At 38.5% G+C, this 27,236-nt stretch overlaps 1 protein-coding gene across 6 annotated transcripts; it reads left to right on the forward strand.

The window, feature by feature from the left end:
* The first annotated feature begins 3,336 nt into the window (after positions 1–3,336).
* Positions 3,337–26,503, forward strand: GTF3C3 (general transcription factor IIIC subunit 3). Of its 6 annotated transcripts, XM_067298912.1 has the most exons (19): positions 3,340–3,495; positions 5,194–5,296; positions 7,648–7,853; positions 8,296–8,419; positions 8,939–9,130; positions 9,626–9,791; positions 10,847–10,994; positions 12,789–12,861; positions 13,903–13,989; positions 15,094–15,197; positions 15,896–16,067; positions 16,535–16,737; positions 17,339–17,440; positions 18,366–18,501; positions 19,152–19,389; positions 19,759–19,949; positions 21,720–21,844; positions 24,579–24,731; positions 25,720–26,503. In XM_067298912.1, the coding sequence occupies exons 1-19, from the start codon at positions 3,397–3,399 to the stop codon at positions 25,840–25,842; spliced, it is 2,745 nt and encodes a 914-aa protein (XP_067155013.1). In that variant the 5' UTR covers positions 3,340–3,396; the 3' UTR covers positions 25,843–26,503. The 6 variants fall into 6 exon arrangements, with proteins under 6 accessions (XP_067155015.1, XP_067155016.1, XP_067155017.1 ...); XM_067298914.1 differs by lacking the exon at positions 25,720–26,503 and having other exon boundaries at positions 3,337–3,495; positions 24,542–24,722; XM_067298915.1 differs by lacking the exons at positions 24,579–24,731; positions 25,720–26,503 and adding an exon at positions 22,938–23,658 and having other exon boundaries at positions 3,337–3,495.
* Positions 26,504–27,236: the final 733 nt, after the last annotated feature.

Raw genomic sequence — 27,236 nt, forward strand, 5'->3', positions numbered from 1 at the left:
CAGAACCGTACTGTTTGCCCTTAGGAAGGGTTTTGCTGCGCCCTTTTTATAAGGGATACATTTTGAATGCTGCTTGAATCCTCTGGTTCAGAGGGGAGCATAGATTATCAGCTGGTGGTTGGTGGCCTTTGGACACTTTGCGAGATGTACAAGCCATGGACAGAGTGGAGAAGTCTGAGTTATATTACCTATTTTGTACCGGTTTATGATATAGAAAAATTTTTATGATATGAAAATAGAGGATTTCACTCCATATAGGAACAGCCATTATGTTTACTTTGTTTCAGTAGAAATAATTCACCTGAGGAGTGCATGCTGTATTTTCAAATGTGAAATATCTTCAGTTTTTCAGAACGCTCCAGGCTTATTTTTCGGGCAGGGGTCTTGATCTCAGAAAGCTCCCAGCTACTTTCACTGTGAACAATGAAGGACCAAGGCCTGTCATGTTCTACTCAGATCCTATTGCTTCTGCATTTGCAGATTATGAAGAAAGGAAAAATTCTTTTCCAAATTATTTCAAAGGCTGAGAGATAATGCTGACCAAGGTAAAAGAGGGTGTCTTCCTGTAATGTAATAAAGTGAAAGACTTGGTTCAAGTGATTCTCATTTCTGTAGGAAACATAAAAGCAGCTTGTTCTTGAGAGAAATTAATAATGTGCATCTTAACTCTTTCCTGAAATTGTTTTGATACCATTGAAGTAGAGATTTATGAGGAACTTACTACTTCTGTGAAATAACACATGGTGATTGTGCAGTAAATAGTAATATCAAGTCAGATCTATATAGACTCTGCTTTTCACCTGGAGATGAATGCTGAAAATGTACAGATAATAGAGAATGTAGAAGATTTTACTTACGTAATTAGTAAAATTACAAATTGAGACTATTGGTTTCTCATGATATACAGATACTAAGAAAATTAATTTAGACTTAAAATATTGCACTAACAAAGCATACTTTAGCTTTTACATCTTTGTACATGCATGCTGTTTTCTATATTCTTACCACTAAAATTAAAGGTTGAGTAAAATGATTTCAAACTGATTCACATCTCTTCATAAAATATGAAATGAATTCAGATGGATCAAACTTGCATTATTCATAAATCCAGGCTGAATTTAGAGCAGGTTCTTTTCAGTTATTTTATTATTTTATCTATGCCACACTCTGTAATAAATAGTCTCATAGCTCCTTCTGAGGGTAAGTGAATACTGGTAATTCTGAGAACAGGTAAATAATTGTTTTCTCTCATTTTACAAATAGGTGAAGATTTCAGTAAGACTGGAATATGAGCAGTTAGGTGATTTGTTCAACATCTTAAAGAGATTAATTTGTAATCAATATTCAGCTTGGGATTTTTAGCTCTGTCCTGTTCTCTGCCTACTTAACTACATCTCCTGTTGTAGTCAAAAGCACAATATTCTTCTATACAATGTAGACAAAAGTCCAATATTCTTCTTCTTATCCTGAATAATAATGAAGACTGCATTCAGCTTTTATTACTAGTTCTCTTTTTTGATGTGTTTTTGTGTCAGGGAAAAAAAAAAAAGTGGACCAGACAATCAGTATTGTGCATGACAAATTAGAAATGGTCTTTAAAAGGGATGCTGTAGCTCGATCATAAGGTATAGCAGTGGAGAAAAAATTACTGGTAGAAATAATTTATCTTACATAATTCAGGATAATCGTGGTAGTCTCTTCTGCCTTCAGAACTGTTTTCTAGATTTGCAGATTTTAAATTTAGTTCAACCAGTTTTCTAGAGCTCTTGTAGAAAAGACCTAAAAATACTGTACAAAAGTATTTTTCAGACTGGTTATTCTTTAAAATCCCCAAAGACTGTTTGCTTAGAATATGCATATTTGATAAGAACTGTGAAACTGCTAAACTTCTGAGCATTTGTATTATGCCACCACATTCACCACACAGCTCAATGCCTGATGTACAGCTAAAACAAACTAACAAAGGGCAGGAGAGGAAGATAGTTAAGTTGCTATTTATTTGTGACTTATCCAATCACTGAATCATATTAAAGGAAATTCTGTGGCCCAGAAATGGTAAAAAGTCTCTAATTAGCCTCAAATAAGAAAATGTCTCTACCAATAAATTGTTAATAACCTGGAAAGTAGGATTCAGCTGCAGGCAACTGGAGTATTTCAGTCAATGTTAACATGGTTTGGGTCATACACTAGGTGTATATAAATATTTCTGTCTAATATCTTTTTTTTTCCCTCTTTCAGGTGTTAACTTTTGAACTTCATGTGAAGTGGTAACCTTCATAGCAAAATATTACTGCTTTGACTTTTTAACAGTTATCTGACAATTTAAAATTTTCCTCACTATCACAGTTTTTACCTGTCTGATGTTTTGCTGTACCTAGCACATTTGCTGTCTGTTAACAAATGTGCAATGTTTGGCAACAGTGGTTTGCCTAGCAGACTTGTATTTGTTTAAACAGGAATAAATGAAGAGTTCATTTCAATAGTGTGTTTTTAATTAGTCAAGTGTCTTTGTTCAAAATAAATAAATGTTACCTTTATTACAACTAAATGTCATAACATTTTAAAAGCGATTTTTTTTAAGAGATTCTTTCATCAGAGGTCTTTGGAGACTTTTACAGGACTTCAACAAAATAACCACCCCGACAGAAACTTCCCCAAACGGGTCTAGTTGTTCTCTGTTACCTATCCCCAGAACCTCAGGTCCTAAAACAGATTTCTAGATATTATCACAATCAAAATAAACCCTCCTCTTGCCGTACGACGAACATACGCCTGTTTTAACAAGACAGTTCAGCCGTTCAGGTACTTAAAATCCCGTTGCTAACATCACAGCCCGCAGGCTCCTGCTCCCCTGCCCAACGGCCGCCCCGCCCCGCGCGCCCCCAACGGCCGGTGCCTCCGCCAACGGCCGCTCCGCTCCGCCCCGCGCGCCCCCAACGGCCGGCGCCGCCCCGAGGGCGAGGCTCGGCCGCGGGTCTGAGCGCAAGTAAAGGCGGAGCTTACGCGATTTGTCTCCCTCAGGTAGCAAAGAGAGAAGGGGCATTTAGCGATGTGGCTCGCGGCTGCCCCCGGCCCCGGGCAGTCGCTGTGTCCAGAAACCCTCCGGTTCAAGCCAAAATATTTTGGCTGCCCGATGCTGAAGGACTGGTGTTTTATACCCCAGGGCAGGAGCGTCAGCCCGGGCCCCCCGGGCAAGGGGCTGGGAGAATTAGGAGGCGGCCGTGGGGAGGGCGCCGGGGAGCGGTTCCCCCGGGCGCCGCTCAGTCGCGGCGCAGCGCGGAACTGCTGCGTGAGGGCGCGGGGCGGGCCGGGGCGAGATTACCGGAGGGACTCGGGTCCTTCATCGAACAAGTTCCCTTCCGCTTGCTGTGGCTGTGCCTGGGGCGTGCCGGCGCGATGTCGGGCTTCAGCCCGGAGCTCATCGATTACCTGGAGGGCAAGATTTCCTTCGAGGAGTTCGAGCGGCGGCGGGAGGAGCGCAAGAGCCACGAGAAGGTGCGTCTGCCCCAGCGGGACACGGGCCTCGGGCCGCTCCCGCTGCGGGGGCGCGGGGGCCCGGTCGGGAGTGCCCCCGGGGAGGGCTGTTGGTCACCGCCGCCGGCCCGGGGGGCTCTGGGCTCCTCGCCGCGGCGGGGCAGGGGGTCGGGCCCGCTCTGCGGTGCGGAGCTGACTGGGCTTCTCGCCTGCCACGTTCGTGCCGGTTGTGCCGCCCTTCCAGGCCTGCGGCTCGCGGGAGACCAGGTCCGCCGGGGCCCAGCCCGGGGGAAGGGGGCGCAGGCTGGACCTCGTGGGGCGCTGTGCAGCCGGGCGCGGCTGGGAGCGGAGCGGGGTAACGAGCTAGTGCAGCTGCTCTGCGGGAAAGTTGGCAGGTGACACGGAAAGGACTTGTCTGCCCTGGCGTATCCACATCCTCGGTGCTGTGCTAGAAAAGGGAGGGGAAGGTGACAGAGAGGAGAGCAGAGGGATGGTCAGGAGAACATGAGGGAGAAGTAGTTTTGCCTCCCTTAAGCTCCAGATTATAACTACTGCAGATGAAACTGTCAGCCCTTTAGGATGGGGACAAGTCAGTGAATCCTTTCTTTTCTGTTAGCAGTTATATACTACAGATGAGTCAGACTGCAGCTTTTTTTTAACATTTCCCCTACATCAAAGCATTTGGCAAGATGCAGACCACTTAAGGAATTGCATGGCTTACTCGCTTTTAGTTACCTAGGTTTTTGTTAAATGCTGCTTAGTTTTTAATTACATCTGCCTACATAATTATTAATTTCTGTTAAAAAAAATAAGAAACTAGCTTTAATTTTAAAAAGTCATTAGGTACTGGTAGAACATGTTACTCAGGGGAATTCAAACCTTTAAAAAGTGGTGAATGCAGCATTTTAGTTTATGCTGACGTAGCTTACCTCCCTGGAGCTGCCTGGTAGGAGTTACCTTCAGGCACCCATGTTACATTCTTCTGGGTTAGGCTGAAGGAATGAACTGAAGCAGATTTTGGTTTAAAGTCATCTAGTGTATACCACTACTGCTTTCCCACCATCTTGTGTGTATGATCAAAGGAAGAGATCCAGTCTGACTCCTTTTAGCAGTCATTGTGGTTTCTTGGCAGGAGTAAATAGAGGGAGACGTGGCTTTGTGTTTAAAAGTAAGCTGATGAAACTACAATTCTAGGAGGAATTCTGTATGCTTGACTGAAGGGAGAGTAGTAGTTAACTTTGCCCTCTTCTTGTCAGAATGAGACTTAATGTCTGTGTTTCTTAGCTTTCAAAGAGAGTTCAGCAGAACTTGGCTGTCATGAAAGGACAAGGACTTCTCAGGGCAACCTTATTACTGCATTAAGAAGTGTTATTTTGATATTTCACTTTGTATTTAAAAAGGCAGACTTCTAAAAGCATTTGTGACATGTTTGTTCCTGATACAATCAACAATGTCATCTTATTTCACTGTAATGTCAAATGAGCAATGGACTCATTGCTTCAATCAAAATTAACGTGAATAGTCACCTTCTGAATCACTTCACTTTGAGAATATAAATGTCTTAAATAATGTTGACTTAAAAATACAGTGTTTTTTCCATCTGTTTCACTAGCAGTGCAAAACCTGGAAACCTGTAGTTTAAATGCCAATTGTAAAGATCAGGGAAATGGGAAGAAGTGATATTGCAAAGCTTATAACTAACATTGTTGGTGTGTATAGGATGGAGAGAATGCATCTGCTGAGGAAAATGCAGAAGACATAGATGCTCCATCTTCATCTGGAAAAGGATCTGGGAAATCCCAAAGTCAGGATGAAACAGATGGTAAATGTTAACATGATCATTTTAATGAAAAACATTTTTAAAAGATCATTGAAAGCACCTGCTCTTTGATACCTGACTTTGCATAAATACCTGGCTGCTGCTTTGAACTTATGGGTATCAAAACATGTTATTAGAACGTCCATCTTTGTAGAATATTTTGATTCATATCCAGGCTTTAATTTTGTTCAGTGCTTTTAAAGGGCTGGGTTTAGACAGTCACAGTCATCTTTTTCTGGGAAACTCTCCATCTGTTCTCCTCCTGACATCTTAATCATGTTTTCTCTGTTCTTGCCTCTCTCTAAAGTTACAAACACATTTTGAGGTTTTTAAGTTGTCTCAGGAAGTCTTCTAGCAGTGTTTTGTTTTGTTTTTCCCCTCTTCATCTCTTTGCTAGTCGTCTTGGCTGAGATTTCCTTTTTTTTCAGAATATTTGATTCTACTGTAGGAGTGTCATCTTTCTACTGTCATCTGAAGTGAAAGAAAATATGTATAATGAGCTGCCTGCTGCCATGTGTCCCGTCCCCCCCCCCCCAACCTTATCCTTTGACCTGTTTAGAGGGTCTAGGGTAATTTCTCTCCTTTCTCTCCCTGGCTGGTTTTCTTTGTGCAGTTCCTGGGGTGGCAATATCTCCATCAAATCCCTTGCCAAAAAAAACATAACTACTTTTCTGTACTTGCAGGAAGCAGTAGGAAAAGCACTTCTTTGTTTATTTAGTTTGTACCACGGCTTATTGTTCCCATGCCTCAGATTCTGGAGTTGAGCTTGGAACTTAGAGCGCTACAGCCTGTTTCAAACATCTTTTTCAAAGCTGTACTCCACGCACTGCATATTCTCATGAGATTGCCAATACTGCAGATTAGCAAAATGTGGTCTTTGGTCTCTTGGTGTTGGTTCTTGGACTCATCTTGCTAATTTTACTGCAAGTTCTCATCATTCTCCAGTGTCTTTTCTTTTAAATATCAAAAAAAAAACCCAACCCTTGAATTGCCTCACATAAAATGTGTCTCACTGGTACCTCCATTCCAAAAGTATGGCCAGACCTCATCCTAGAAACACAGAAAATGAACACTAGCAATCTTGTTGGAGCTAGATCTCTGAGGTTCCATACTGACCCCTCCTTTTTGCTTATGTCTCTGAAATACTTCCAAGCTGCTGTCTTCTGCTCTGTATTCCAGCCATTCCATTATACATTTTTTTTCATGCACACAATCTTTATCTAAGAAGAAACCCCCCCCATATCCTAATACAGTTGCGCAATAGTGTTATTTCTGAACTAATTACAAAGAACACAAAAATGTCAAGAGCAGCCTTTAGAACCAAGGAAGCATAGATAAGGTTTATTGTTATTTAAAGAGTTATCATTACAACCAGACTCTTTTTTTTTTTCCTTTTTCCTGTAGATACTTAATACCTAAGTCAGAATGAAAACAACCAAATATATTCTGAAGGCTTTCAAACGCATAAACTCTGATGTGGTAGCAAGACCCTCTTGTACAGACGTATGCTGCCACAAACAGTACCTGATAGACAGATCTGTTTTTCAGTCCCAAATTTATGTTGTCAGATGCCTAATCCCCTGAATGAAACCTTTCAACACTCCATGCTTTGGTGTCTAGCAGATGAAGTGTTACCTTTTAAAAATGATGAGTTTTAGTCCTTTTTGCATGAAAGTACACTTGTGGGCAGTTAAGTTAGTAATGAAAAGTTGCAATTAAAAGAATGTTGAAACTGTTAAAATTTTTAATGTTTCAAGCATATTTAATTTGGGCAGATAGCATCATATTCTTAAACATTTATTAAAAAAAATTGTTATTTTTTTTCTGGAGAAATGTTAATAATCTGGATTTGTCATTTACAGGAGTTAAAAGGTACTTTTTGTCTTGGATAGAAAGGTTACAAGACCTTGTTTTAGGTTACTTCTAAAAATTGGTTGCTGCTTTATTATTCAGTATAATTATCTGCTCACTTAGCCTCTTCAGCTGAAAAACTTTATTCCAGCCAGCCAGTTCAGTGGCTGAAAATTGCTTAATACACTTCTTGTATGGGTTGAGGGAAAAATGTTGAATAAACTGTTGCTTCATTCAGTGTGTCCCTCCATGCTCTCATTTCAAATATCCAAAAAATGTTAGAGCCTGGGAGATACTAAGCGTTGGTGATGAACAGCACAGTGTTTTAAAGCCAAAGAGATCGTTGAAAACTCTTCTGCATTTCTGCAGGCCTTTTTCTTAAAGAATAGCTGTTTCAAATGGACTACTAATTCTGAAGAACTCGTTTTCTCTGCACTTGTCCTGATAAAATAGTGTGTACTCATGATTATATTACAAACCTTTTCTGCTTCTTTTTCAACCAGGAGAAACTTCAGATGGCGTCAGTAAATCAGTCCATCGTGTCTTTGCATCCATGCTTGGGGAAAATGAGGAGGAGGATGAGGAGGAAGAAGAAGAAGAAGAAGAGGAGGAAGAGGAGGAAGAAGAAGAAACTCCTGAGCAACCCACGGCTGGAGATGTTTTTGTGTTGGAGATGGTACTTAATCGAGAGACCAAGAAAATGATGAAAGCAAGTATTTAAACTTACAGAACTTTTGTGAAACTTCTTTGTATGTACTGAAGCATCGTAAATAAATGGCAGTTTGCATGGTTTTAGCTACTTGCTGAGAAACTTGCCTGAAAATAATTCCATGTATGATATTTTCACTTATGTTGTTATCCTGTGTCTTTGTTTTTTAGAAAATTACTGCAAATCACTGTTCGAAAAATTTTCATGTTAGGAGTACGTAGCTTAAATAACAAAGTGAGTTTTTCAGTGTCTAGATTTTATTTATCCTAGATATCAGTGTTACTCTGTTAGTTATAAAAAAAATTAGCAAATATTTCAGTTCTTTTAATATCACTAGTACTAAAATAATTTGTTAATAGACTATGTAGAAAACAAGTGTGATACTTTCTGAATTTGAGCACAACTGAAACATCAATAGAAATATTATCCCCTTTCCATTTAGGAGAAAAGACCTCGCAGCAAACTCCCTCGTGCCTTGAGGGGTCTAATGGGAGAAGCCAATATCAGGTTTGCTCGAGGAGAGCGTGAGGAGGCTATTCTAATGTGCATGGAAATCATTCGACAAGGTATTTTAGAATGCTGAGAATATTTTGTTTTAAGAATAAGGTGAAATTGCCTTGTACATCGGGAAGTTCGGTGCAGCTTCACTGATGATGAAAATCTTCAGTACAAGGAATGTCATCATATATGTAGGGTGGAATTAACAATATGCTCAGTGCATTCCCTTTTTAGTTTTGCGTATAAAAAAGAAACTGGCCCCCTAATTCTGCAAAGGCCTGGGCCCTTACTTAGCTTCACACAGTTTATTTCTATTGTCCTTGTAAGCTAAGGTATAAGTGGCTATCAACTTAACCTCTAATGTAGATAAAATGCTATAAATATCTGTGTTTAGGTTCGGTCAGCTTGTTTATTTGCGTATAAAAAGGAACTGGAAGCGTGACTGGAAGTTTCTTCTGAATTTTAACAGAATATTTTTAACAGAGTAATGTTGATGTTTCATATAATTCTAATGAAAGGCAAGTTATTTGCTTTCAAGTTGGTTTTTAAAATAATAATTCTTAATCATTCTTTTTATTTTTTAATAGCTCCTCTTGCTCATGAGCCATTTTCCACTCTTGCCATGATCTATGAAGACCAGGGCGATATGGAGAAGTCATTACAGTTTGAACTGATTGCAGCTCACTTAAATCCTAGTGACACTGAAGAGTGGGTTAGATTAGCAGAAATGTCACTAGAACAGGACAATATTAAACAAGCTATTTTTTGCTACACAAAAGGTAACGTAGCAACTATTTTAATACTTTAAAATCTATGTTAGGTGCTAATGTATTAATGGCAATGACTTCCTTTTCTGTTTTGTTTTCTAATTTAGTTTGCTGCAGCTTGCCAAGATCTTAATACCTCTTGTCCAAATTTTGGTATCTCAGTAATGAATCTTTAAAGTAGAATGTTCTTCCCTTATGAAAAGCTGTGGTGTAATAACATGTCCATTAATATTCTGCCAGTGAGCAAGTTATATGTATCTTATGTTTTGGGGGAAGAAGAGCATCTTAGTTGAATGTATTTCACCAGTAGCATATGTATGTTACACAGTCTGGGTTGCTGCTTTCAGGATGTAAATACTGCTTTTTCCTGGTAGCTCTTATGTCTCCTGAAAAAACACTGATGTTTGCTAGGGCTTTGGTGGTTGGGTAGTCAGGCAGGTGGATACAGAATCCATTGCTGCCTTGTTCTAAACTAACCTGCTAATATGCTTTTCCTTGTTGTTACAGCTCTGAAGTATGATGCAACCAATGTGCGGTATCTGTGGGAGAGATCAAGCTTGTATGAACAGCTGGGGGAGCATAAGATGGCTATGGATGGCTACAGGCGTATCTTGAATCTCCTATCTCCCTCTGATGGAGAGCGCTTCATGCAGTTGGCTAGAGACATGGCAAAGTAAGTTGGACTTAAGAATAGCATGATTCAGTTTTCCAGAGTTTCTCAAAAACTGATGCTAATAAGCTTTGCAGTTGATTCAGGCCAGATATGCAGCTGAAATCAAAGACTGCAGCCTTTTTGCTGGGGGTGACCCACACAGATGCATAGTCATGCGCCCCCAACTATCGCAACTCTTCCAAAACCTTGTGGGAATTATCCAGGATTGATGCATTGTCTTGTATTCTCTTAGAGAATAAAATGTGAATACTGATTACTGAAGAAATACCCATTATGTAAAATTGTATATGACTGTAATACGTTATTTCTGTATAACGTTACTGAAGACCTGGAAACTTTTTGCCAACAGATCTGTTCTTCACTTGTTTGCAGAGCCATCTCTGCTTGCTTTGTAGAAAAGCTAAGTGTTTAACATGCTTGTATAATAGTGCAATTAAGCCACTTAATTTTCTGTTTGGCAGTTTGTATTTCAGATTGTGATTTGTTCATGGAGGAAATACAAATCTACCCCCTCCCCATTTCTTCTGGTAAAAGCAGATCAAGTCATAGAATCTTGCCTCAAACAGAGGAGGCTTATGCTTAAAGCGTGTAACTCTTATCGTAGTTTTTACTATCTCGTGCATAGTTTGTAGAAAGCTGTTTCAAGGCCAGCTGTTAAGTCTACTGATGTTCTTGCTTGTGAGATGCTGCAAAAAATGCAAAGTGTATTTTAACAATAGTGTTATTAGAGGTTTCTCTGAAACCAGGTTAATCCAATACACTGTTGAAACTTGGGGTGGAGAAGATGGTGGATATTGTAATGAAAACTTGGTAATGTGCCCACATGAAGAGGAAAAATAACGGTGGTAATTTGAAATGTATAAAATTATCACAAGTTGTGTTTAGAAAAAAAACCCTCTTTCTTGCTGTCTCTGTAATTTGTTGTCTTGAATAAAAACTTTCTAATAAGCAAAGAAAAATAAAAGCAAAGGAATATGAAAATCCTTTTGCTAGCATTCAAAGTACGAATTATTAGTTATTTCAAATAATAAGTATCTCCTGTCTATATTTTATAGGAGTTATTATGAAGCCAATGATGTTACCTCTGCTATTGAGATTATAGAAGAAGCTTTTACTAAACACCAGAGCCTCGTATCCATGGAGGATGTTAATATAGCAGCTGAACTATATATTTCTTCCAAACAGTATGACAAAGCACTGGCGGTATGAGAACTAACTGCATTTGGGTATAGTGTTCAGCACCTCTTTGCCCATCGAGATGAGCATTTTATATTCCTGTAGTGCTTAAATAGTTGTGTTTCTATAGCAACAGAGCTGATTGGATACAGAATACCTTCTACTAGTTTTGTAGTAATTAGCATTGAAATTAAAAGCTTGATTTAATAGACTGGGGATGTGTGCTGTGCTAGGTGGAAAGTTTTGGGGTCCTTTCTCTCCTCCTCAACCATTGCCATGATCTAAGTAGCCCGAGGAGACCTACAAGTTGGGTCTGTGTGTCTGTTGTACCACCAGCAAAGGGCATTTTCCGAGGTGAATGTTAAAAGAATGAGACTGAACAGTCTAGTGGTTCAAAACTAGATCCTTATGCTTTACCTGGCATACTTTTATTAAGACTAATAATTTAGGCTTTAAACATCAAGCACCCCTTCCAAAAAGACAGTATATCCTGAATCTAAGATATCAGGAATTAGAGAAGATTGCTTGTCTGTTCCCAGTTTCTTCTAGTGGTTAGTTGCCCTCACTTTTGAGGCAAGTTTCCCAGTTGATTTGGTCTAGCTTTGAGAGAAATGTATTCAGCATCTGACCATTATTATAACTTTCCCAGATAGATTAAAGAGACACTAATAGCTGGGACTTTCTCTTTGTGAAGGTTCTTATTTGCTGTTATTAAGGTACTTTTTTTTTTTTTTCCTCCTCTCTTTTTAAGATTTCTTTTAGATCTGGTTCTGTCAGTGTAAAGCAACTTTAGCCTGCAAACAATTCCTATAACTCTTCTCTGCACCTGTTCCTTTTTAAAAACCAAACAGCCAATTCTATGTGCACAGTACTCAGGTACTAGGTTTACCAATGCTGTACTTGGAGGTAAAACTGTCCCCACCATTTCTTCTTGGTGATTCTCCTCAGTTCTGTTCCTGTGATGGGGTTTCTTGCTCCTGGATAGTTGAGTCTCTATTTGAGCTGGTAAACAGAGCTGGTAATTACTTTATTTCAGTCATTTGGTTTATTCTTCTGAGTGTCACTTACTCTGAGTGTTTATTTATCACTCTGCTTTGGCAATAGCAATGATTTAAATACTTACTTTCTAATTCATGGACAAAAATACCAGACAGCGTTGAGTCTTAGACCAACAGTCCTTTACAGTGGTGCATTCTTCCTCCCCCTCCACGGGCAAATGCTTTTTGAGTCGTCTCTTTGATTTTTATTATTTTTTTATTTAATTTTATTTTGTATTAATTGCTCTATTGAATAGTACCGGTTTTAATGAGGTCATGGTGTATGACTAAGGCTGCTATAAAATATCTGACTGTAGACAGACCATACAGCTTCCTTGCAAAACTGTATTTGCCTAAGAAATTTACTGGAGTACTTGGAGCACTTTGGAAAGATCTGTGGAGAACATAACTGTTTACTGGTGCTTTGCTTGCCTTTTCCCCCTACTAAAAGGCATTCTAAGAAGCTAAAAAGGTTAAATACTTTCTCCAATTATGATGAAAATAACTGTTGTATAAGCTAAAGCGATGCTTGTTTGATCATCTAAGTAGTCCCAAAAAGTGGACAAAGACATGAGGTGGTCAGACTCCTGGGTAATGTTGTCAGCTAACCCCATGGGAAACAAACGCAGCTTTTTTTTTTCTAATGTCTTTTCTGAAACCCTGTCCAAAACAACTGCCATATGAGCTGGTTCCCCCATATATCCTTTTAAATCTTCAAAATGATCTAAGTTACTCTTCTGTGTGTGTGTTGTTTTTTTTTTTTCTCTCTCTCTCCCCTTTTAAGGTTATCACAGATTTTGCAGGAATTGTACTTGAAAAGAAAGTATCAGAAAAAGGTCCTACTGACAAGAAAAAAGGTAAATAGTTAACAAGTGGCTAGTAGGACCTTGCTGTTCATATAATATGTAATAGTCCTTCCTTTACTTTTTAGACTCTTGAGTGTTTTGATGCATGTTGACAAGCTTCTCTGTTTTGAAACTCTTCAGTGTTTTAATGAATTACGTGGCATGACATCAGCTTTCTATAAGATATTATCTGATGTCCAATTAGTCCTGGTGACTCATTAGGGACAAGGACTGCTCTCTAGACAACTGGAGGCCTTTTAAAGTTCTAAACATTCCACTGAGTGTTCACATCAGGCCAGTTATTTCTTCCAGCTAAATAGCTTTTGAAAAAAAAAAAATCCTATAAGCTTAGTGGCATCTATAGTCAAGAATATCAACCTTTGACCTGAGACTGATATTCTTCATAAGTTCTACTTCTGTTACTACAAATTTAAATGTTATGTATGCAAGTCTAGGGATATTAGCCTGTGTTTGACTTGCACAAAATAGGCTTTCTTAGAGAAATTTGCTTCATGAAAGTCATTGATCAGGTCTGAAAGTGTTTCTATTTGGGGTATAGAATGATCACAGAATGTCAACTTCTTACAGAGGCAGTCTCTTCTATGATTAAACCAGTCAGTTGTTTCAGCCAGTTTCAAGTCCAAACCCCATGTAGGTATAAGACAATTCTGTTGACTCTTTGCTTTAATGGAGCAGATGAACTATAAATGGACAGTGGACATGGTGTAAAAAGCTGACCTGATAGAGACTTTTAGGAGATTATTTATAAGGAGTAAAACTATTATGAATTTAGGAATTAAAGCACACAGTGTAACAAATTACCTGGGGTATGTCATTTATTAAGACAAGCTTTTTGTAACCCAGAAGCTTATTTTCCCCCTACTCGACACTGCTTTATAATTTTAAGTGCTTCCTGTTCTGCTGTCCTTCAAAAGAATGTCCACTTTTCAGTTTTTTACAACTGCAGGCTGCTAATCAGGTTATGGATTCAAAATCAAATAACTCTTTGCTTAGCTTGTGTTACTGAGAATAACCTGTTTCTGTTTAAAAAAGATACAGAAGCAGTGACTGAAGCTCAGGAAAACCAGGAGGCAGTAGTTGACTGTCAAGATCGTCCAGCTACTGAATCCAATGCTACAGGTAAGCAATCTAATTTTAGAATTTGATAAAAGTCTGTGAATGGACCATATACTCAGGAGGTAGGTTGCAATCACATAAAAATCAAGAACATTCTCTAAGAGCAGAGAAATGGGGATTGATCCAGAAAAGGTTCCTTGTGCGCTGTGTGCCTTACTCGGAACTTACTACTTCTAACCTTGGCCACCACTGAAGTCAAAAGCATCCTCCAAGGACTTAACCACTCTGCAATAAAAATTTTTCATTTTTCTAATGATTTGTAAAAACTTATCAGCAGTTGAATAGTTACTATCTGCTTGGCATTAAGACGTTCAGAGAATGAGAAATTAATTTGCGTATCGTGATCTGCAATAATTGGATGTCAATTTGGAAGGTAATAGTGAAGCTTTATGTTAGAAATCAAAGGATAATTGTTATAACCTGAAAAACCTGTGAATATCTGGGGGAAGAATCAAGGTGGAGCAAAACTTTAACAGGGTACTTATGGAGGTTTGGTGACTGAATATGCAGGAAATATGATGATGAAGTTTTGTTGTGTGACCTTTAATTTGGTAACATTGTCTTGGGTAGCCACTTTGTCTCATGTAGCATGGTTGTGTTAACACCTAGAAGGAATACAGTCAGGTGAGATGTTATATTCTGTAGTTATACGTACTTCACAATGTATAGAGCCAGATCCCTGATATATAGGACTTAGTTTAATGAGGACAAATAGCTTATTACAGGATATTTCCTTGAGAAAGTAAGGAGAAGAGGGTATAGGTGCATGAATTGCTAAAGGAAAGCTTTGTGAAACAAGCACCTCTTATGACGGAGGAGGAGGGCTCTGAGCACATCCTACAGGATCCTGCAGTTGAAAGCAATGCAAACTGACAGTGCTCGATATTTTGGGTGAGATGATTGGGGTCACAGAAAGTAGGAAGTTACTTCTTCCCTGATAGTTGAAGCAACAGAAGGGGAGAGGGAGTGCCTACACCAACATTTGCAGGAGTTGATGAGAATGGGATAACTTCTATGGAGCCAATATAGCCTGGAGAGGATGTGGAGCTCCATGAAGTCCTTGTTAAAGTCTGTGGGTTCAGGAAGAATTTTTTTTTTTCCTCACAGCTGTGGAGAAAGTTAGCTGCTGCATACCTGAGGGGGTTCCAATAGACATTACGGTCAAGCTGATGGTGTGTTTGGTTCACTTGAACATCCTAGAGCCACTCAATGTAAGTAGATACCAACACAGAAATTGAGGGAAGTTCTAATTAACAAGCAAATCGTTTTTCCTATCTTCAGGTGACTGAAGGTCTGACTGAGGTCTTTGAGAGGGCTGGGGAAGTTCTTGCTTCCTCCCCTCTCCCAAACGGAGACATAGTGAACCTCTTTTGTTAGCATACATTTCACAGTCATGATGGAGTGAGATTAGCTGTGGAGTTTCCAGCGGTAGAAATACTAATCCTTATAAATATTAACTAATCAGCTAGATAAATTACTCCTCCAGTGGAAGTATTAGGACAGTAAATCACAGCCTATGTGCTGCGACAGGCCCCGGACCACACTGCATATATCTATTCTTCTTCTTGAACGCTGAAGAACACATTTTCTTTGCTTTTAAGCCCTAAAGTTGCTAACTCTAAAAACTGCTATTTACAAAAATTATTTCTTGCACTCATCACTGATGGGCACTTTCACCCCCTGGATGTGAAAAGGATGCGAAATATGACTAACATAGCTTTTTCAGGAATTTTGAAACTCCAATCTCTATTTTTCACTTTTAAACTAACATTTTAGATAAAGGATGTGTAGTTCAGAATGCAAATAGAATAAAAATTGTAACTTCCAATAATCAGATCTTAAAGAAATGTTAGTTCTGTAACTGTGTGTGCATGGCCTTTTTTTTTTTTTTTTTTTTTTTTTTTTAAAGCCTCTTCTGACCACTCTGGTGGAACAAAATCCAGAAGAGATGGGCGACTTGTATCTGGATGTTGCAGAGGCATTTCTGGATGTTGGAGAATACAACTCAGCGCTGCCTCTCCTGAGTGCCCTTGTCTGTTCTGAACGATACAACTTGGCTGTTGTCTGGCTTCGGCACGCGGGTGAGAAGGAGCAGGACCGCTGAACGCGTGGCCTGAGAGATGATAACACAGTGCTGAGCATTCCCAGCTCCCGTTAGTTAAGATCACTGAAATGTTCAATGCAAATATCACACTCCCAAGTGTAGTCCGACAAATACTAATTCTCATTTGACATGACAACCCTGTCTTGGAGGGTTTTGTTGTCGTTCATGTAGACTGAAACTTACTTCAACTAAAAAATACTTGATTTTCATTTAAGTGAACAGCACTTATTCTGCATTCCATTCTGTGTCAACTGATACTGCTTTGTTTAAGCAACACTATAGCATCAGTGCGTATTTCTGAATACTATGAATTTGTTAATACATGTTTTGGGTGGCTTTTACTAGAAGACCATCTGAAACATTTATGATGCGGACTATTTTGCTAACTTTCTAATCTCCTATTTCTGCTGTTTAAGCATATTGTGCTGTGCATGGTATTTCTAGAGTGCTTGAAGGCTTTGGGACACATGGAGCGTGCTGCAGAGAGCTATGCCAAAGTTGTTGATCTTGCTCCATTGCATTTGGATGCAAGAATCTCACTTTCAACACTTCAGCAGCAGCTGGGTCGGCCTGAAAAAGCTCTGGAGGCTCTAGAACCAATGTATGATCCAGATACGCTGGCTCAGGATGCTAATGCGGCCCAGCAGGTGGGTAAGATGTTCTGCGCTTCAAATTAGGATATATTGTTCCGCTAAACTACGATGGTGGTAAAAGATGCCAACCGTATAGGACCAGAGACTGAGACTATAGCTTGGTGAGCCGTAGGAGCAGAGTGAAGGATTCGTTTCCGAGTGCCAGAGATGGTTCCTCAAGGCTCTTTCTCTCTGACCGTTCTGGCGGTATTTCTGCTTCCCACCTGATTACTTTGTGTGATGTGCAGCCTCTTGGCTACTGGGAACTGGTCTTGACACCAGTCACTTTACATCATGTTGATCAATAATTGCTACATACCAGCTACATGGTTTGGCTTCTACTGATTGATAGCATAGGAGAGGCTCCGTTATCCACTTCCTAGAAGCGCCTTCACTGTAGGTAAGAGCTATGCAGGGGCTCTCTGAAATTCAAGAGTATAAAACAATAACTACTGCAGGGAAGTTTGTGACAATCTCATATGCTGCTGCTAAGATTGTTACAACTTCCAAGAAATTTTTACAGCCTTATTTGTACTGTATTGAGTTAAAATTGTGTTTGTTTTATAAGTTTGCTTTTTGTGCCAGTGGTTAAATAACCATGTTTAATATTGCCTAGGAATTAAAGTTACTGCTCCACCGTTCAACACTGTTGTATTCCCAAGGTAAAATGTATGGTTACGTAGATACTTTACTTACGATGCTGGCAATGCTGTTGAAGGTAAGTTAATCTTTACAGCTACGCTTTAACATACTGGACAGCTATGAGTTGGTTTAAGATAAAAAACAAACTTGTCAAGAAAACTAGTGCTTTCAATATATAAATGTTTTCATAATTTTATTAGATAATAAACCTGCAGTGACCTTATTAATTCTAGGGGCCTGTAATATTGATATATATGCCTGTGGTGTTCAAAACGGAGCATTATTTTTGAGTATAATTTTTAATATAGCCATTTCAACTCCTTTTTTCCTGTTTCTTAATGCAGAATACTAAGCTGCTTCTCTACGTTTTTAGTAGTCAGCGTAGTGCTTTCTTAAAACTTATTTTTCTGTAAATAACGTATTTCAACAAATCTCTTTTAAATTAATTTTATTTAAAGTTGCTAGTTTTACCTTTTCTTGTTATAAGACAAGCAAAGAAGCATTAGCTTCTTCAGACAGTAAATACAGTGGTGCTGGTGGTTTTGTGTTAATTGGTTTGTGCCCTTTTTGTGGGAAGGGGACTATTTAGATCTCCAGTGTATCCATCTGGTTACAGGTGAAGATGGCCTCTGTTACACTGTTTGGGTAGCTGACTATCCACATATTTCTAAAACTAATATGGGCATGAAGGCATCATTCTTGTTATGTGTATATGCACATACTCTTGATTTGACAAGGAAGTTCCAATCCCAGGAAGTCTTTAAGTTTTTTTAGAGAGTTTATATCTTCCTTTAGCATAGCCCAGTTTGCACTGGAGCATGAAGCAATGGAGAGATAATACCCTTGTGGGAATATTGTCTCTCCTGTTTTTGCCTTGGTGTATTTCCAAGTTGCAGACTGTTTTGGAATGCAACATGAGCCAGATGGATTGGCTGTGAAGCTGTCTATGTTCTAGGATGTATTTGTGTAATCTGAAATGCTGCCCTTAAATTTGTTTCTAGGTAGCAATGAGCAGAGCTCAGGTGTGTTTGATATCTAGCTCCAAATCTGGAGAGAGACACCTCTATCTTATTAAGGTGTCAAGGGATAAAATTTCTGACAATGACGACCAAGAGACAGCAAATTGTGATGCCAAAGGTAACAAATGTTTATTAAAAACAAAGCAACAAGTTTAACTCCTTAGTTCTGAAAAACAAAACACAAACATTGCTATTTTGCATACTAAATCTATGCAGTTCATGTTAACGTTGCTTTATTTACAGGGCAAGGAAGGCAGCAAAAATTGAGAAAATATAACCTAAGGGAAATTTCCCCATTCAGGGAAAAACAATTAAAATTACAGAAAAACTTAAGCTGAAAAGGACCTTTGGAGATCATTTGGTCCAATATTCCCCTCAGAGCAAACATTATATATGCAACTCTATGGAATAGTAGAAATACATGTTTTAAGTGTTGTGACTTTGGTCCAAATTTGTTTGGACCAGGTTGCAATTCTTAAGCATCATTTGGTGTAGTAGGAGTATTTGTAGTATGTTTACAACTTGAACTGTGTGCATTTCTTGCCACTTCTTCCCAAGTTCTGATTGTTTTTTTTTTTTTTTTCTGGAATTTTACAAACTGCACTTAAACTGTTCTTTTAAAAACAAACAAAAAAACTTTATCTTACCTGTTAATGCTCATATATTTTTGAAGAGATCAGCTTGACATATGCACCTGTTTTGTTTTTTTTTTCCAAGAGTTTAGCTGCTTTGTTTTTAATTTTCTCAATTTACTGACTTTATTTTCAGCAATTTTTGCTGTTCTCACAAGTGTTCTGACAAAAGATGACTGGTGGAACCTCCTCCTGAAGGCTATATATTCCTTGTGTGACCTCTCCCGGTACAAGGAGGCAGAGCTACTTGTGGATTCCTCACTGGAATATTATTCATTTTATGACGATAGGCAAAAACGCAAGGAGCTGGAATACTTCGGGCTCTCTGCTGCAATTCTGGACAAGAACTTCAGAAAAGCTTACAATTATATCAGGTGGGGAGTTGAGAAAGTAGAACAATTTGTTCTGTAATTACTTCCACTGAGGCTGTAGTTCAGCTGCTGAAAATATTTCTAAAAGAACCAGACTAATGCTTTCCAGGTTTCCCTAAAGCAAATAAACCTATTGAAACTGAAAGGATTTTGTGGTAGCCTTTGATTCCCCAAAAATGTGTAATGCAGTGGGTTGTTTCATTTGGCCAGAACTATTTGTTCTGTCTTTCTCTCTAAACTTTGCCTCAGTCACGAATCTGCCGTTGGCACTTCGAATGTCTCTTCTAAGTTTCTCCAGACTGAAGTTCTATCGCAGATGTAACGTTTACTATGTAGTGTTTACTCATTTCTTGTATGTTTTCCATTCTGTAGAATAATGGTAATGGAAAATGTCAATAAACCGCAGCTCTGGAACATCTTCAATCAAGTCACTATGCAGTCTCAGGATGTCCGTCACCATCGCTTTTGTCTCCGATTAATGCTGAAAAATCCTGATAATCATGCACTCTGTGTCCTAAATGGGCATAATGCCTTTGTATCTGGCAGTTTCAAGCATGCTCTTGGTAATGTCATTAGAGAATGCTAAGTCTGGTAGTGTTTCTGTATTCCTTTCACGTCAACTTTCTCATGTTCTTAATTATCCTTAGTGATTTTTTTTCCCCCCCCTAGAGAAAAAACAGTTTTAATAAAATATCTTTTTTCATATGTCAGAAAATGGTAGGCAGCTTCATAGTGTTAATTTAGTGCTTTAATTACTTAGTACCCAAATCAAAGCACTGCTAGATAGTTTTGCTAATACAAATGAGGCAGACATATTCCAACTTTAACACACCTTTCTTGTAGTTTAAATTTTCTAACCAACTTTTAAAGATAATTGAAGGCTATTGGTAATTAAGTTGATCTGTTTCTTTCCTTTTTGTTCTTTAACAGCAAATACAGTCAGTTGGATACTTTAAGCAGACCTTTGAAATAAACCTCCTGCTTTTTAAAGTCCAGCCCTCCTGCTGCCACAACCGCTATGTGCTGGGGACAGTTGTGCTGCAGGGGATCTGCACTGTTGCCTTCCACGCCATCTGTGAACCATGGGAACTGTAGAAGACAGGCTTAGTTTCACGCACAGTGGTTATCTTGAGTACTGCCATCCTCAGGGGCTGGGCTGGATGGTGTTTAAAGGGGGCCTAATTTTGGAGAGCTGAGTTCTCTTGACCTGGCAGTATTCTGTTACAGGCTCTAAACCTGGACCCCCAAATGGCTTGTCCCTCTTGGAAATCAGGGGTGACTGCTTGGTTCTAAAGTGAGAATTTGTTATTGACTTCAAGGGGAATCCTGTTATCCTCAGTCTGATGGCTGATCATGACTGATCACTTGACATTTTAATGAAAAAGGCTCATTTTGTAATGTCAAGACTGTACAAATGCGTGTGCTGCTAGAACTAATTCTACTAATTTTTTTTAATAAAAAGCCAATAAGATGTTTTCTCTTCAAGCAACCTGGATGTGCTTATTCAGAAGCAGTGATCGTGATTCAAATAATACTCTGTAATTTTGGGAGGTTCAGAGCCCCATGAAGATCATACTGAAGAGCTTAGCTCCTTTTACTGTTTTGTCTCCAAATGAATAATCACTGAAAAGAAGCAATAACTAGCTGATATGCAGTCTGCTTCTTGAGTTAGTGATTAGTTTGGGGAGCTCTTAATTAAAAAACAAAACCAAAAAATGTGTCTACATATGCATGTTCCATAGCAGTCTAGTAGCAGCTACTACTTATTGCTGTACTATATAAAAGCTTTAGTCATGGACCAAGGGTCATATTGTCCTAGATTCTACATAGTGAGGGTATCTTTTGCTATACCACTTCCCTTTTCTTGCTTTTAAGTAATACTGATTTTTTTATCAACAAAGGGTTTATGGTTAAGTACTGCATAATTATTTTAGCTAGGGCAGAGAAAACTAACTGTATGCGGCTGGTGTAAACAGTGATAATTCAATCAAAATAATGAAACTGGACTTTCAAAACAGATATGTTTGTACGCAGCAGTAATTCTCAACAGCTCTAGGATGTAAATCCCAGCAAGGACTTTTTCCCTTCTGTGTCCAATTCTTTTCTGCTTACATTCTTATATCACAGCTTGTACTCTTGCTTCAGAATCCAGGGAGTGCTGAAAATATAAAATCCTTTTTCACTAATGTTTTTCCCCATGTATTTTGATGTAGTTATATTAAACTCTTTCTTTTCTTACTTCACACTTCCAATTTGAGTAATTGGGGTCCCCCCCCAAATTCTCAGGGATTGCTTTTCAAAACAAACATCCTGATTCAACTATTTGCTTTTAGGACAGTATGTGCAAGCCTTCCGTGCAAACCCAGATGAACCCCTGTACAGTCTTTGCATTGGCTTAACTTTCATCCACATGGCTTCTCAGAAGTATGTGTTGAAAAGACATGCTCTTCTAGTACAGGTAAGTTAATGTGGCTATTTTTACCTATAGTGTGTCCTGACTTTTGAGATTCATATCTTGCATAGACAGTTATGGCTACAACATTCTTAAATGGTTTAAATAACTTGTAGTAATTAATATGGCATTTCAAAAGAGGGAACTGAAGGAACATGAATACAAATGAGTGTAATTGTGAACAGTATTTATATGCATCAGGATCTCCTCTCCTTTATACTAAAAGTAGCTTGTTCTGCTGTGTTTGTAGAATGACACATTAGCAGCTACTAGCTGTTTGTGAAAATATTAGTAATTCCAGTCTTGATGGCTGTATCCTGGATTTTCCTCCCCTTCCCCCCCCCCCAAATGCTGTGTTATACTTGCTATTTCCTTTCTAGAAAGTGTTGTAGGGTAGAAACTATGCCACGTGTCCTGAGTGGCCATATCTCTCAAACAGCATAGTTTAAGTAAACTTCAGATTTCAAAGGCATTTTTTTTCTGTCTTCCTGTTCTCTTTCCCCTTTTTTGGGTGCCTCTGTATAGTTCTCACTGTAAAGATTTTGTAAACTCCGGTTCAAGCTACCCTCAGTTTTCAGCTTTCTTATATTCTCTCTCCACCCTCCTTTTTTTTTTTTTTTCCTTGTAAATCCACCAGTTCCAGCAATAAACCACAGGCTTATCATTCCTCAACAGGATTTTTGAAGTCATTTCCTCTACTCTCCATCAGTATTTTTAATTAACTTGAAATTTGTTTTAATTCCGGTGGCCACTGAGCTCCCAGTTGGCAGAATATGGTAGGGATCCTGAGCTCTCATGATTTCTGAAGTTGCTGAAAAATTGGAGCTTTCACTGATTTTTGACAGAAGAGCTGTAGGTCCTCAGCTACTCTAAAACAAGAAGAATTATGTCAGTATACAACTTTAAAGCATTTTGAGGTTGCAAGATTTGGCCTAATTTTAATATTTCTAGCCACTTCTTTCTCTAATAAGTCTGCCTTTCTTATCTGGGCTGCTATGTTCTCCTTTTATAATGTACTTGAAAAATGTCCTATTTATGTCACCCTCTGGTAATATGGTTCCTTGCCTTCTCTCTTCTCATTTCTTGTTCACTACACTAGGTATTTTTGTATCCTCTCCTGCTCCTGTTCTGGTTGCTTGATAGTTCAGCCACAATGACGTACTGGTGACCTAAGTTATGATGATTAGCTGTCTGTGCCTGAACTAATCCCTCATGTTGAAGGGGCTATCATCTTCTCCAATTATCAACATTGCCTCTGGAAGGAAAGGCCTCTATTTACAACAGAATTGGCACATTCCAAACAGATAGCAAAATGAAATGTAAATTACTGCGCAGGAGAGGGGGGAAAAGTGTTCTCAATTTTCCCTTCTGAATTAGTCTCTTCTGCCTTAATCTCTTAAGTTTCTTGCAGGGCTCCTTGAATGTAAAATAAAATGCTGAATTTTAATCTAAAATAACACCGTATGCCCCTTTTTTCGCCCATTGTTCTGTTCAGGAGGTAGCTCTGGTTTAAAGCCATTCACCTTTATGTCATCATGCAAACGCTGAATAATGAATAGTCCATAACGCCCCAAGCTGGTAGGCAGTGGCATCCTGCAGATGAGAAACAAAACGTGTCTTGCTTTACAGCATGTCAATGTGTAAGTGAGACCAGTTTGTTCCACTGGTGCCTGGACCTGTTATTTTTAAGCATTGCCCTGTCTTACACCTGCTGGAATAGAGGCCTGGTCCCTGTGGCCTTCTGCTTGTGTTGTGCACGTTGCAGGGTGCTGCATAGGAGGAGCAGGTACTCCAACTAATATTGGCAAGGAGACTGTATGCTCGGGATTCTGCTAGTCATATATTTTAAATATATGACCATATATTTTAATTTAAAATAAAAGCAAAACAACACTTGCAGGATGCTTCCCTTTAAATTTGTTACAAGTATAGCACTGGAATTGCTGGGTTCGAGCTCTCTTTCAAATTCTACTGAGGACTTAGCAGTGAAACATCTGCTGGCTTAAAGAAGTGAGATAGACTCTTGCCTGTTACTTAGGATTTATGAATTTTTTTGTGCTTTTATTTAATGATTTTATTCTTGGCCACTTTATAAAATGATCTGCTAGTAACATCTCTTGATAACTGGTGTTGGAGTAAATTTTTATATGGAGCACAAGATCAAGGAAGGAACGAACTTACATTCCAGAAATGATATTTCGAAGTATTCTTCATGAAGTTCGGCAAGAAATTGTAGAATTAAACCATTTTTTTGCTGTTATCCAAGGCAAAGAGTGAAGAAAGGGAATGAAGGGGTTTTTGTTGTTTTTTAAGGGGGGAATGATTAAGTTTTTTTTTTTTTTTTTTTTAATAAAATCTTGCTCTAGCTTTTCCGTTGGCTGTATGTTCTTTATTAAAATGGGCAGCTCTTCTGAACACAAGCTAGGCTTATGTGTGTGTGTGTGTGTGTGTGTATACGTGCACGCACATGCACGCACATGTCTGTCTGTCTATCTATTGTCATCAGTGGCATGAGACTGCCAGAGCAGGTTTTTCATGGTCTCAAAAATCAAATGTGGCATGGCAGCTGAATGACTGCTTGTTTTTTCTGCCTTTAACTTGCGTGTGTTTTGTGGGGAAGCAAGGACCAAAAGTTTAAAAAAAAAAAAAAAAAAAAAAAGATTGACACCTTTTTGCCAGTGTATTTTACTGTCATCTTTTCAGAGGGGGAACACTCACAATGTGCATGATGTGTGTACAGGGATTCTCCTTCCTTCACCGGTATTTGGACCTGCGGGGACCATGTCAAGAATCTTTCTATAACCTTGGCCGTGGCCTTCACCAGCTGGGATTACTGCACCTGGCAATCCACTATTACCAGAAAGTACTTGAACTTCCTCCTCTCATCGTAGAGGTACTGTTTCTTTATAAGTTATGTACAGAGAATAAAGTCAGGTCAGTGTTAGTGATTTTTCAACGATAGATAAAATGAGTACATAAAATCTATGTAGTTTAGATTTCCTCTAACTGACACAGAAATTCTCTGTGATTAAAAGCCCGAATCTGATTGTCACCTATCTTCATTTATGCATGTGGGAATTTCAAAGGATTATATATTTTGAAGGATTTAATATATGGTCGAAATAGAAACAAAAAAAGGTTGCTAAACAACTTCACCTGAATAAATATGTGAATTTAATATATAATACTATATATTAATAATAGTAAAATTAATAATATTTAGTATAGACTACATGCCATAAACTATAACTGGCTGTTTTTAAAATGCTATAAAGCTGCATGCTGGAGCATTATGAGCCAATAGTAGATTAAGAACTTGACTAAATGTGTCTGTGCCATGGTTTTTCTCTAAGAAATCTGTATCAGATGATCCTAATTGCTATGTAATACACATAAAAGTCTGGTTTGAGAGCAAATTTTTGCTTATTTTTGGCATGGATTGGTAGAAAAATTACAAAAGTATTTAGAAAATTGGAAGAGTTGGTAAAGTAAGAAAATGGCAGTTAGTCATTAACATGTGATGGGGAGTTCAGCGCAGCAATCTTTTTACCATGTAAAAGATATGCAGTAGTCACATTCTGACTATAGAAACATACATCGCATACAAACACACATTAAGATGTTACTTTCCTGTTTTATGAGTTGGCTACCTAATTTACAGCTACTGTTTTGGGTATGTAATTATATAATTTTTGGTGACTAACAAAAGGTGGAAACTCATTACAGAGGGAGGGCACAAGGAATACTACTTTTTTGTTTCTATGCAACTCAAAGCCTATGTAAACTATAAATAGATTACTTGATTCCAATTAAATCTACTCATGTTTCAGTTTTGTACTATCTTTGCAGAGAGATAACTTTTTTAACCATTATTCTTACAGGGTATAGAAACTGATCAGACAGACTTGCGAAGAGATACTGCCTTTAACTTGTCACTTATTTATCAGAGCAGTGGAAATATAAGAATGGCTCAAAAGATGTTGTATACTTATGCAGTTGTATGATGAGGGTTGTGACTGATGGAAAATGATAGTTTTAGCATTAACTCTCTTGCATTGTGCAGTGCTAGGGAGACTGGTTTTATGTACAGTTTTCTTCTACAAATGGTCAGAGACATGACTTCTGCTGTATGTAGTTGTAGGGACTTTTTTTCCTATTTCTGACATTTGAACTGTATCCCACATGGAACCAGGCTGCTCTGAGAACAGTGCTGACATACTTGAATTGAGTGGGTGCCTATTACTAGATCTGCCTTTCTCCTTTGATGCATTGCTCTGTAAGCTAATACTCAATCTTGTATATAGAATTAAACAGCAAAAACTGAAGCCCAGTGTTTTTAGGAAAGATTTACAGAGTGCAATATTACAACTAGCTACCAGTGATGTTGTTCAAGAAGCCATAAACACTGGTGGTGACTCCCTCCCTCCCCACTCATGTGAAGCATAAAATTGTTACTGTAATACAGAAGAAAGAAGTGGGCTCATGCTGATCTCTGAGAGGAGGGAGCACTCAGTATTTCAAGATCTTTAAAGTATTTATTTTATTCTAAGAGCTTATATTCCTAACAGCTGTTCTGTTTCAGGAAGGTTGATTGAGATATGTATTTTGCCCCTGTTTCAGTGAAATCAGTGTGACCTTGTCCTTCTTAACTGTTTAATAAAAATTCTGAGGTTAACAATGTTTGTTTACTCATTCTTGGCAAACAAGTACCCTACTGAATAGCTTATAGCAAAAATTATTATTAATAATGATACTATCATATAGCTTATTGTTAAACATACATTGGGAATGGTCTGAGTTTTTAACTATTTCTGGCAGTTGAACAGTAACATACAGTGATGGAAGCAGGCTGCTTCCAATGCAGCAGGAAAAGCCGGATGCAATACTTCATCACAGAGAAAAAAATGATTTAGCTATATGGATATATAGAAAAAGCCTTCTGTGCTACATAATATTTTATCAGCAAGATAATATGCTGAATAGAAACCATGCTGTTACTTCCCAAGCCTTGCTTTTACTTACAGTATCACAAATAACTATTGCTAACTTATTAATACCTTTTTTCCTGTGTACTATAATCATTGACTGCAATTGTGTGAAATTATTAAGTAATGAGTTGTGTAGCATGGTCGAGACTACTTTCAAAGTTGAGAATTTTATGTCAAATCAGTTGCTAAATAACAATGTTAAATATACAGCATGTCCACTTCAGTAGCAAAGTGCTAGGCCATAGTGAGAATGCAAAGGTAAGAGCCAAATACCAAGGACATTTCATTAACTCTGAAAAGTACAGCGTGTTTGCTATGAAACAGTATTTGTCAACACTGCCCAAATACAATTCCCATGCCAAGCTTGCAGAACTACAAAGTAAATAGCTGTTTTAGTTGTATTAGCCTGC

Source organism: Apteryx mantelli, chromosome 6 (assembly GCF_036417845.1).
Source record: "Apteryx mantelli isolate bAptMan1 chromosome 6, bAptMan1.hap1, whole genome shotgun sequence".
Taxonomy (NCBI): domain Eukaryota; kingdom Metazoa; phylum Chordata; class Aves; order Apterygiformes; family Apterygidae; genus Apteryx; species Apteryx mantelli.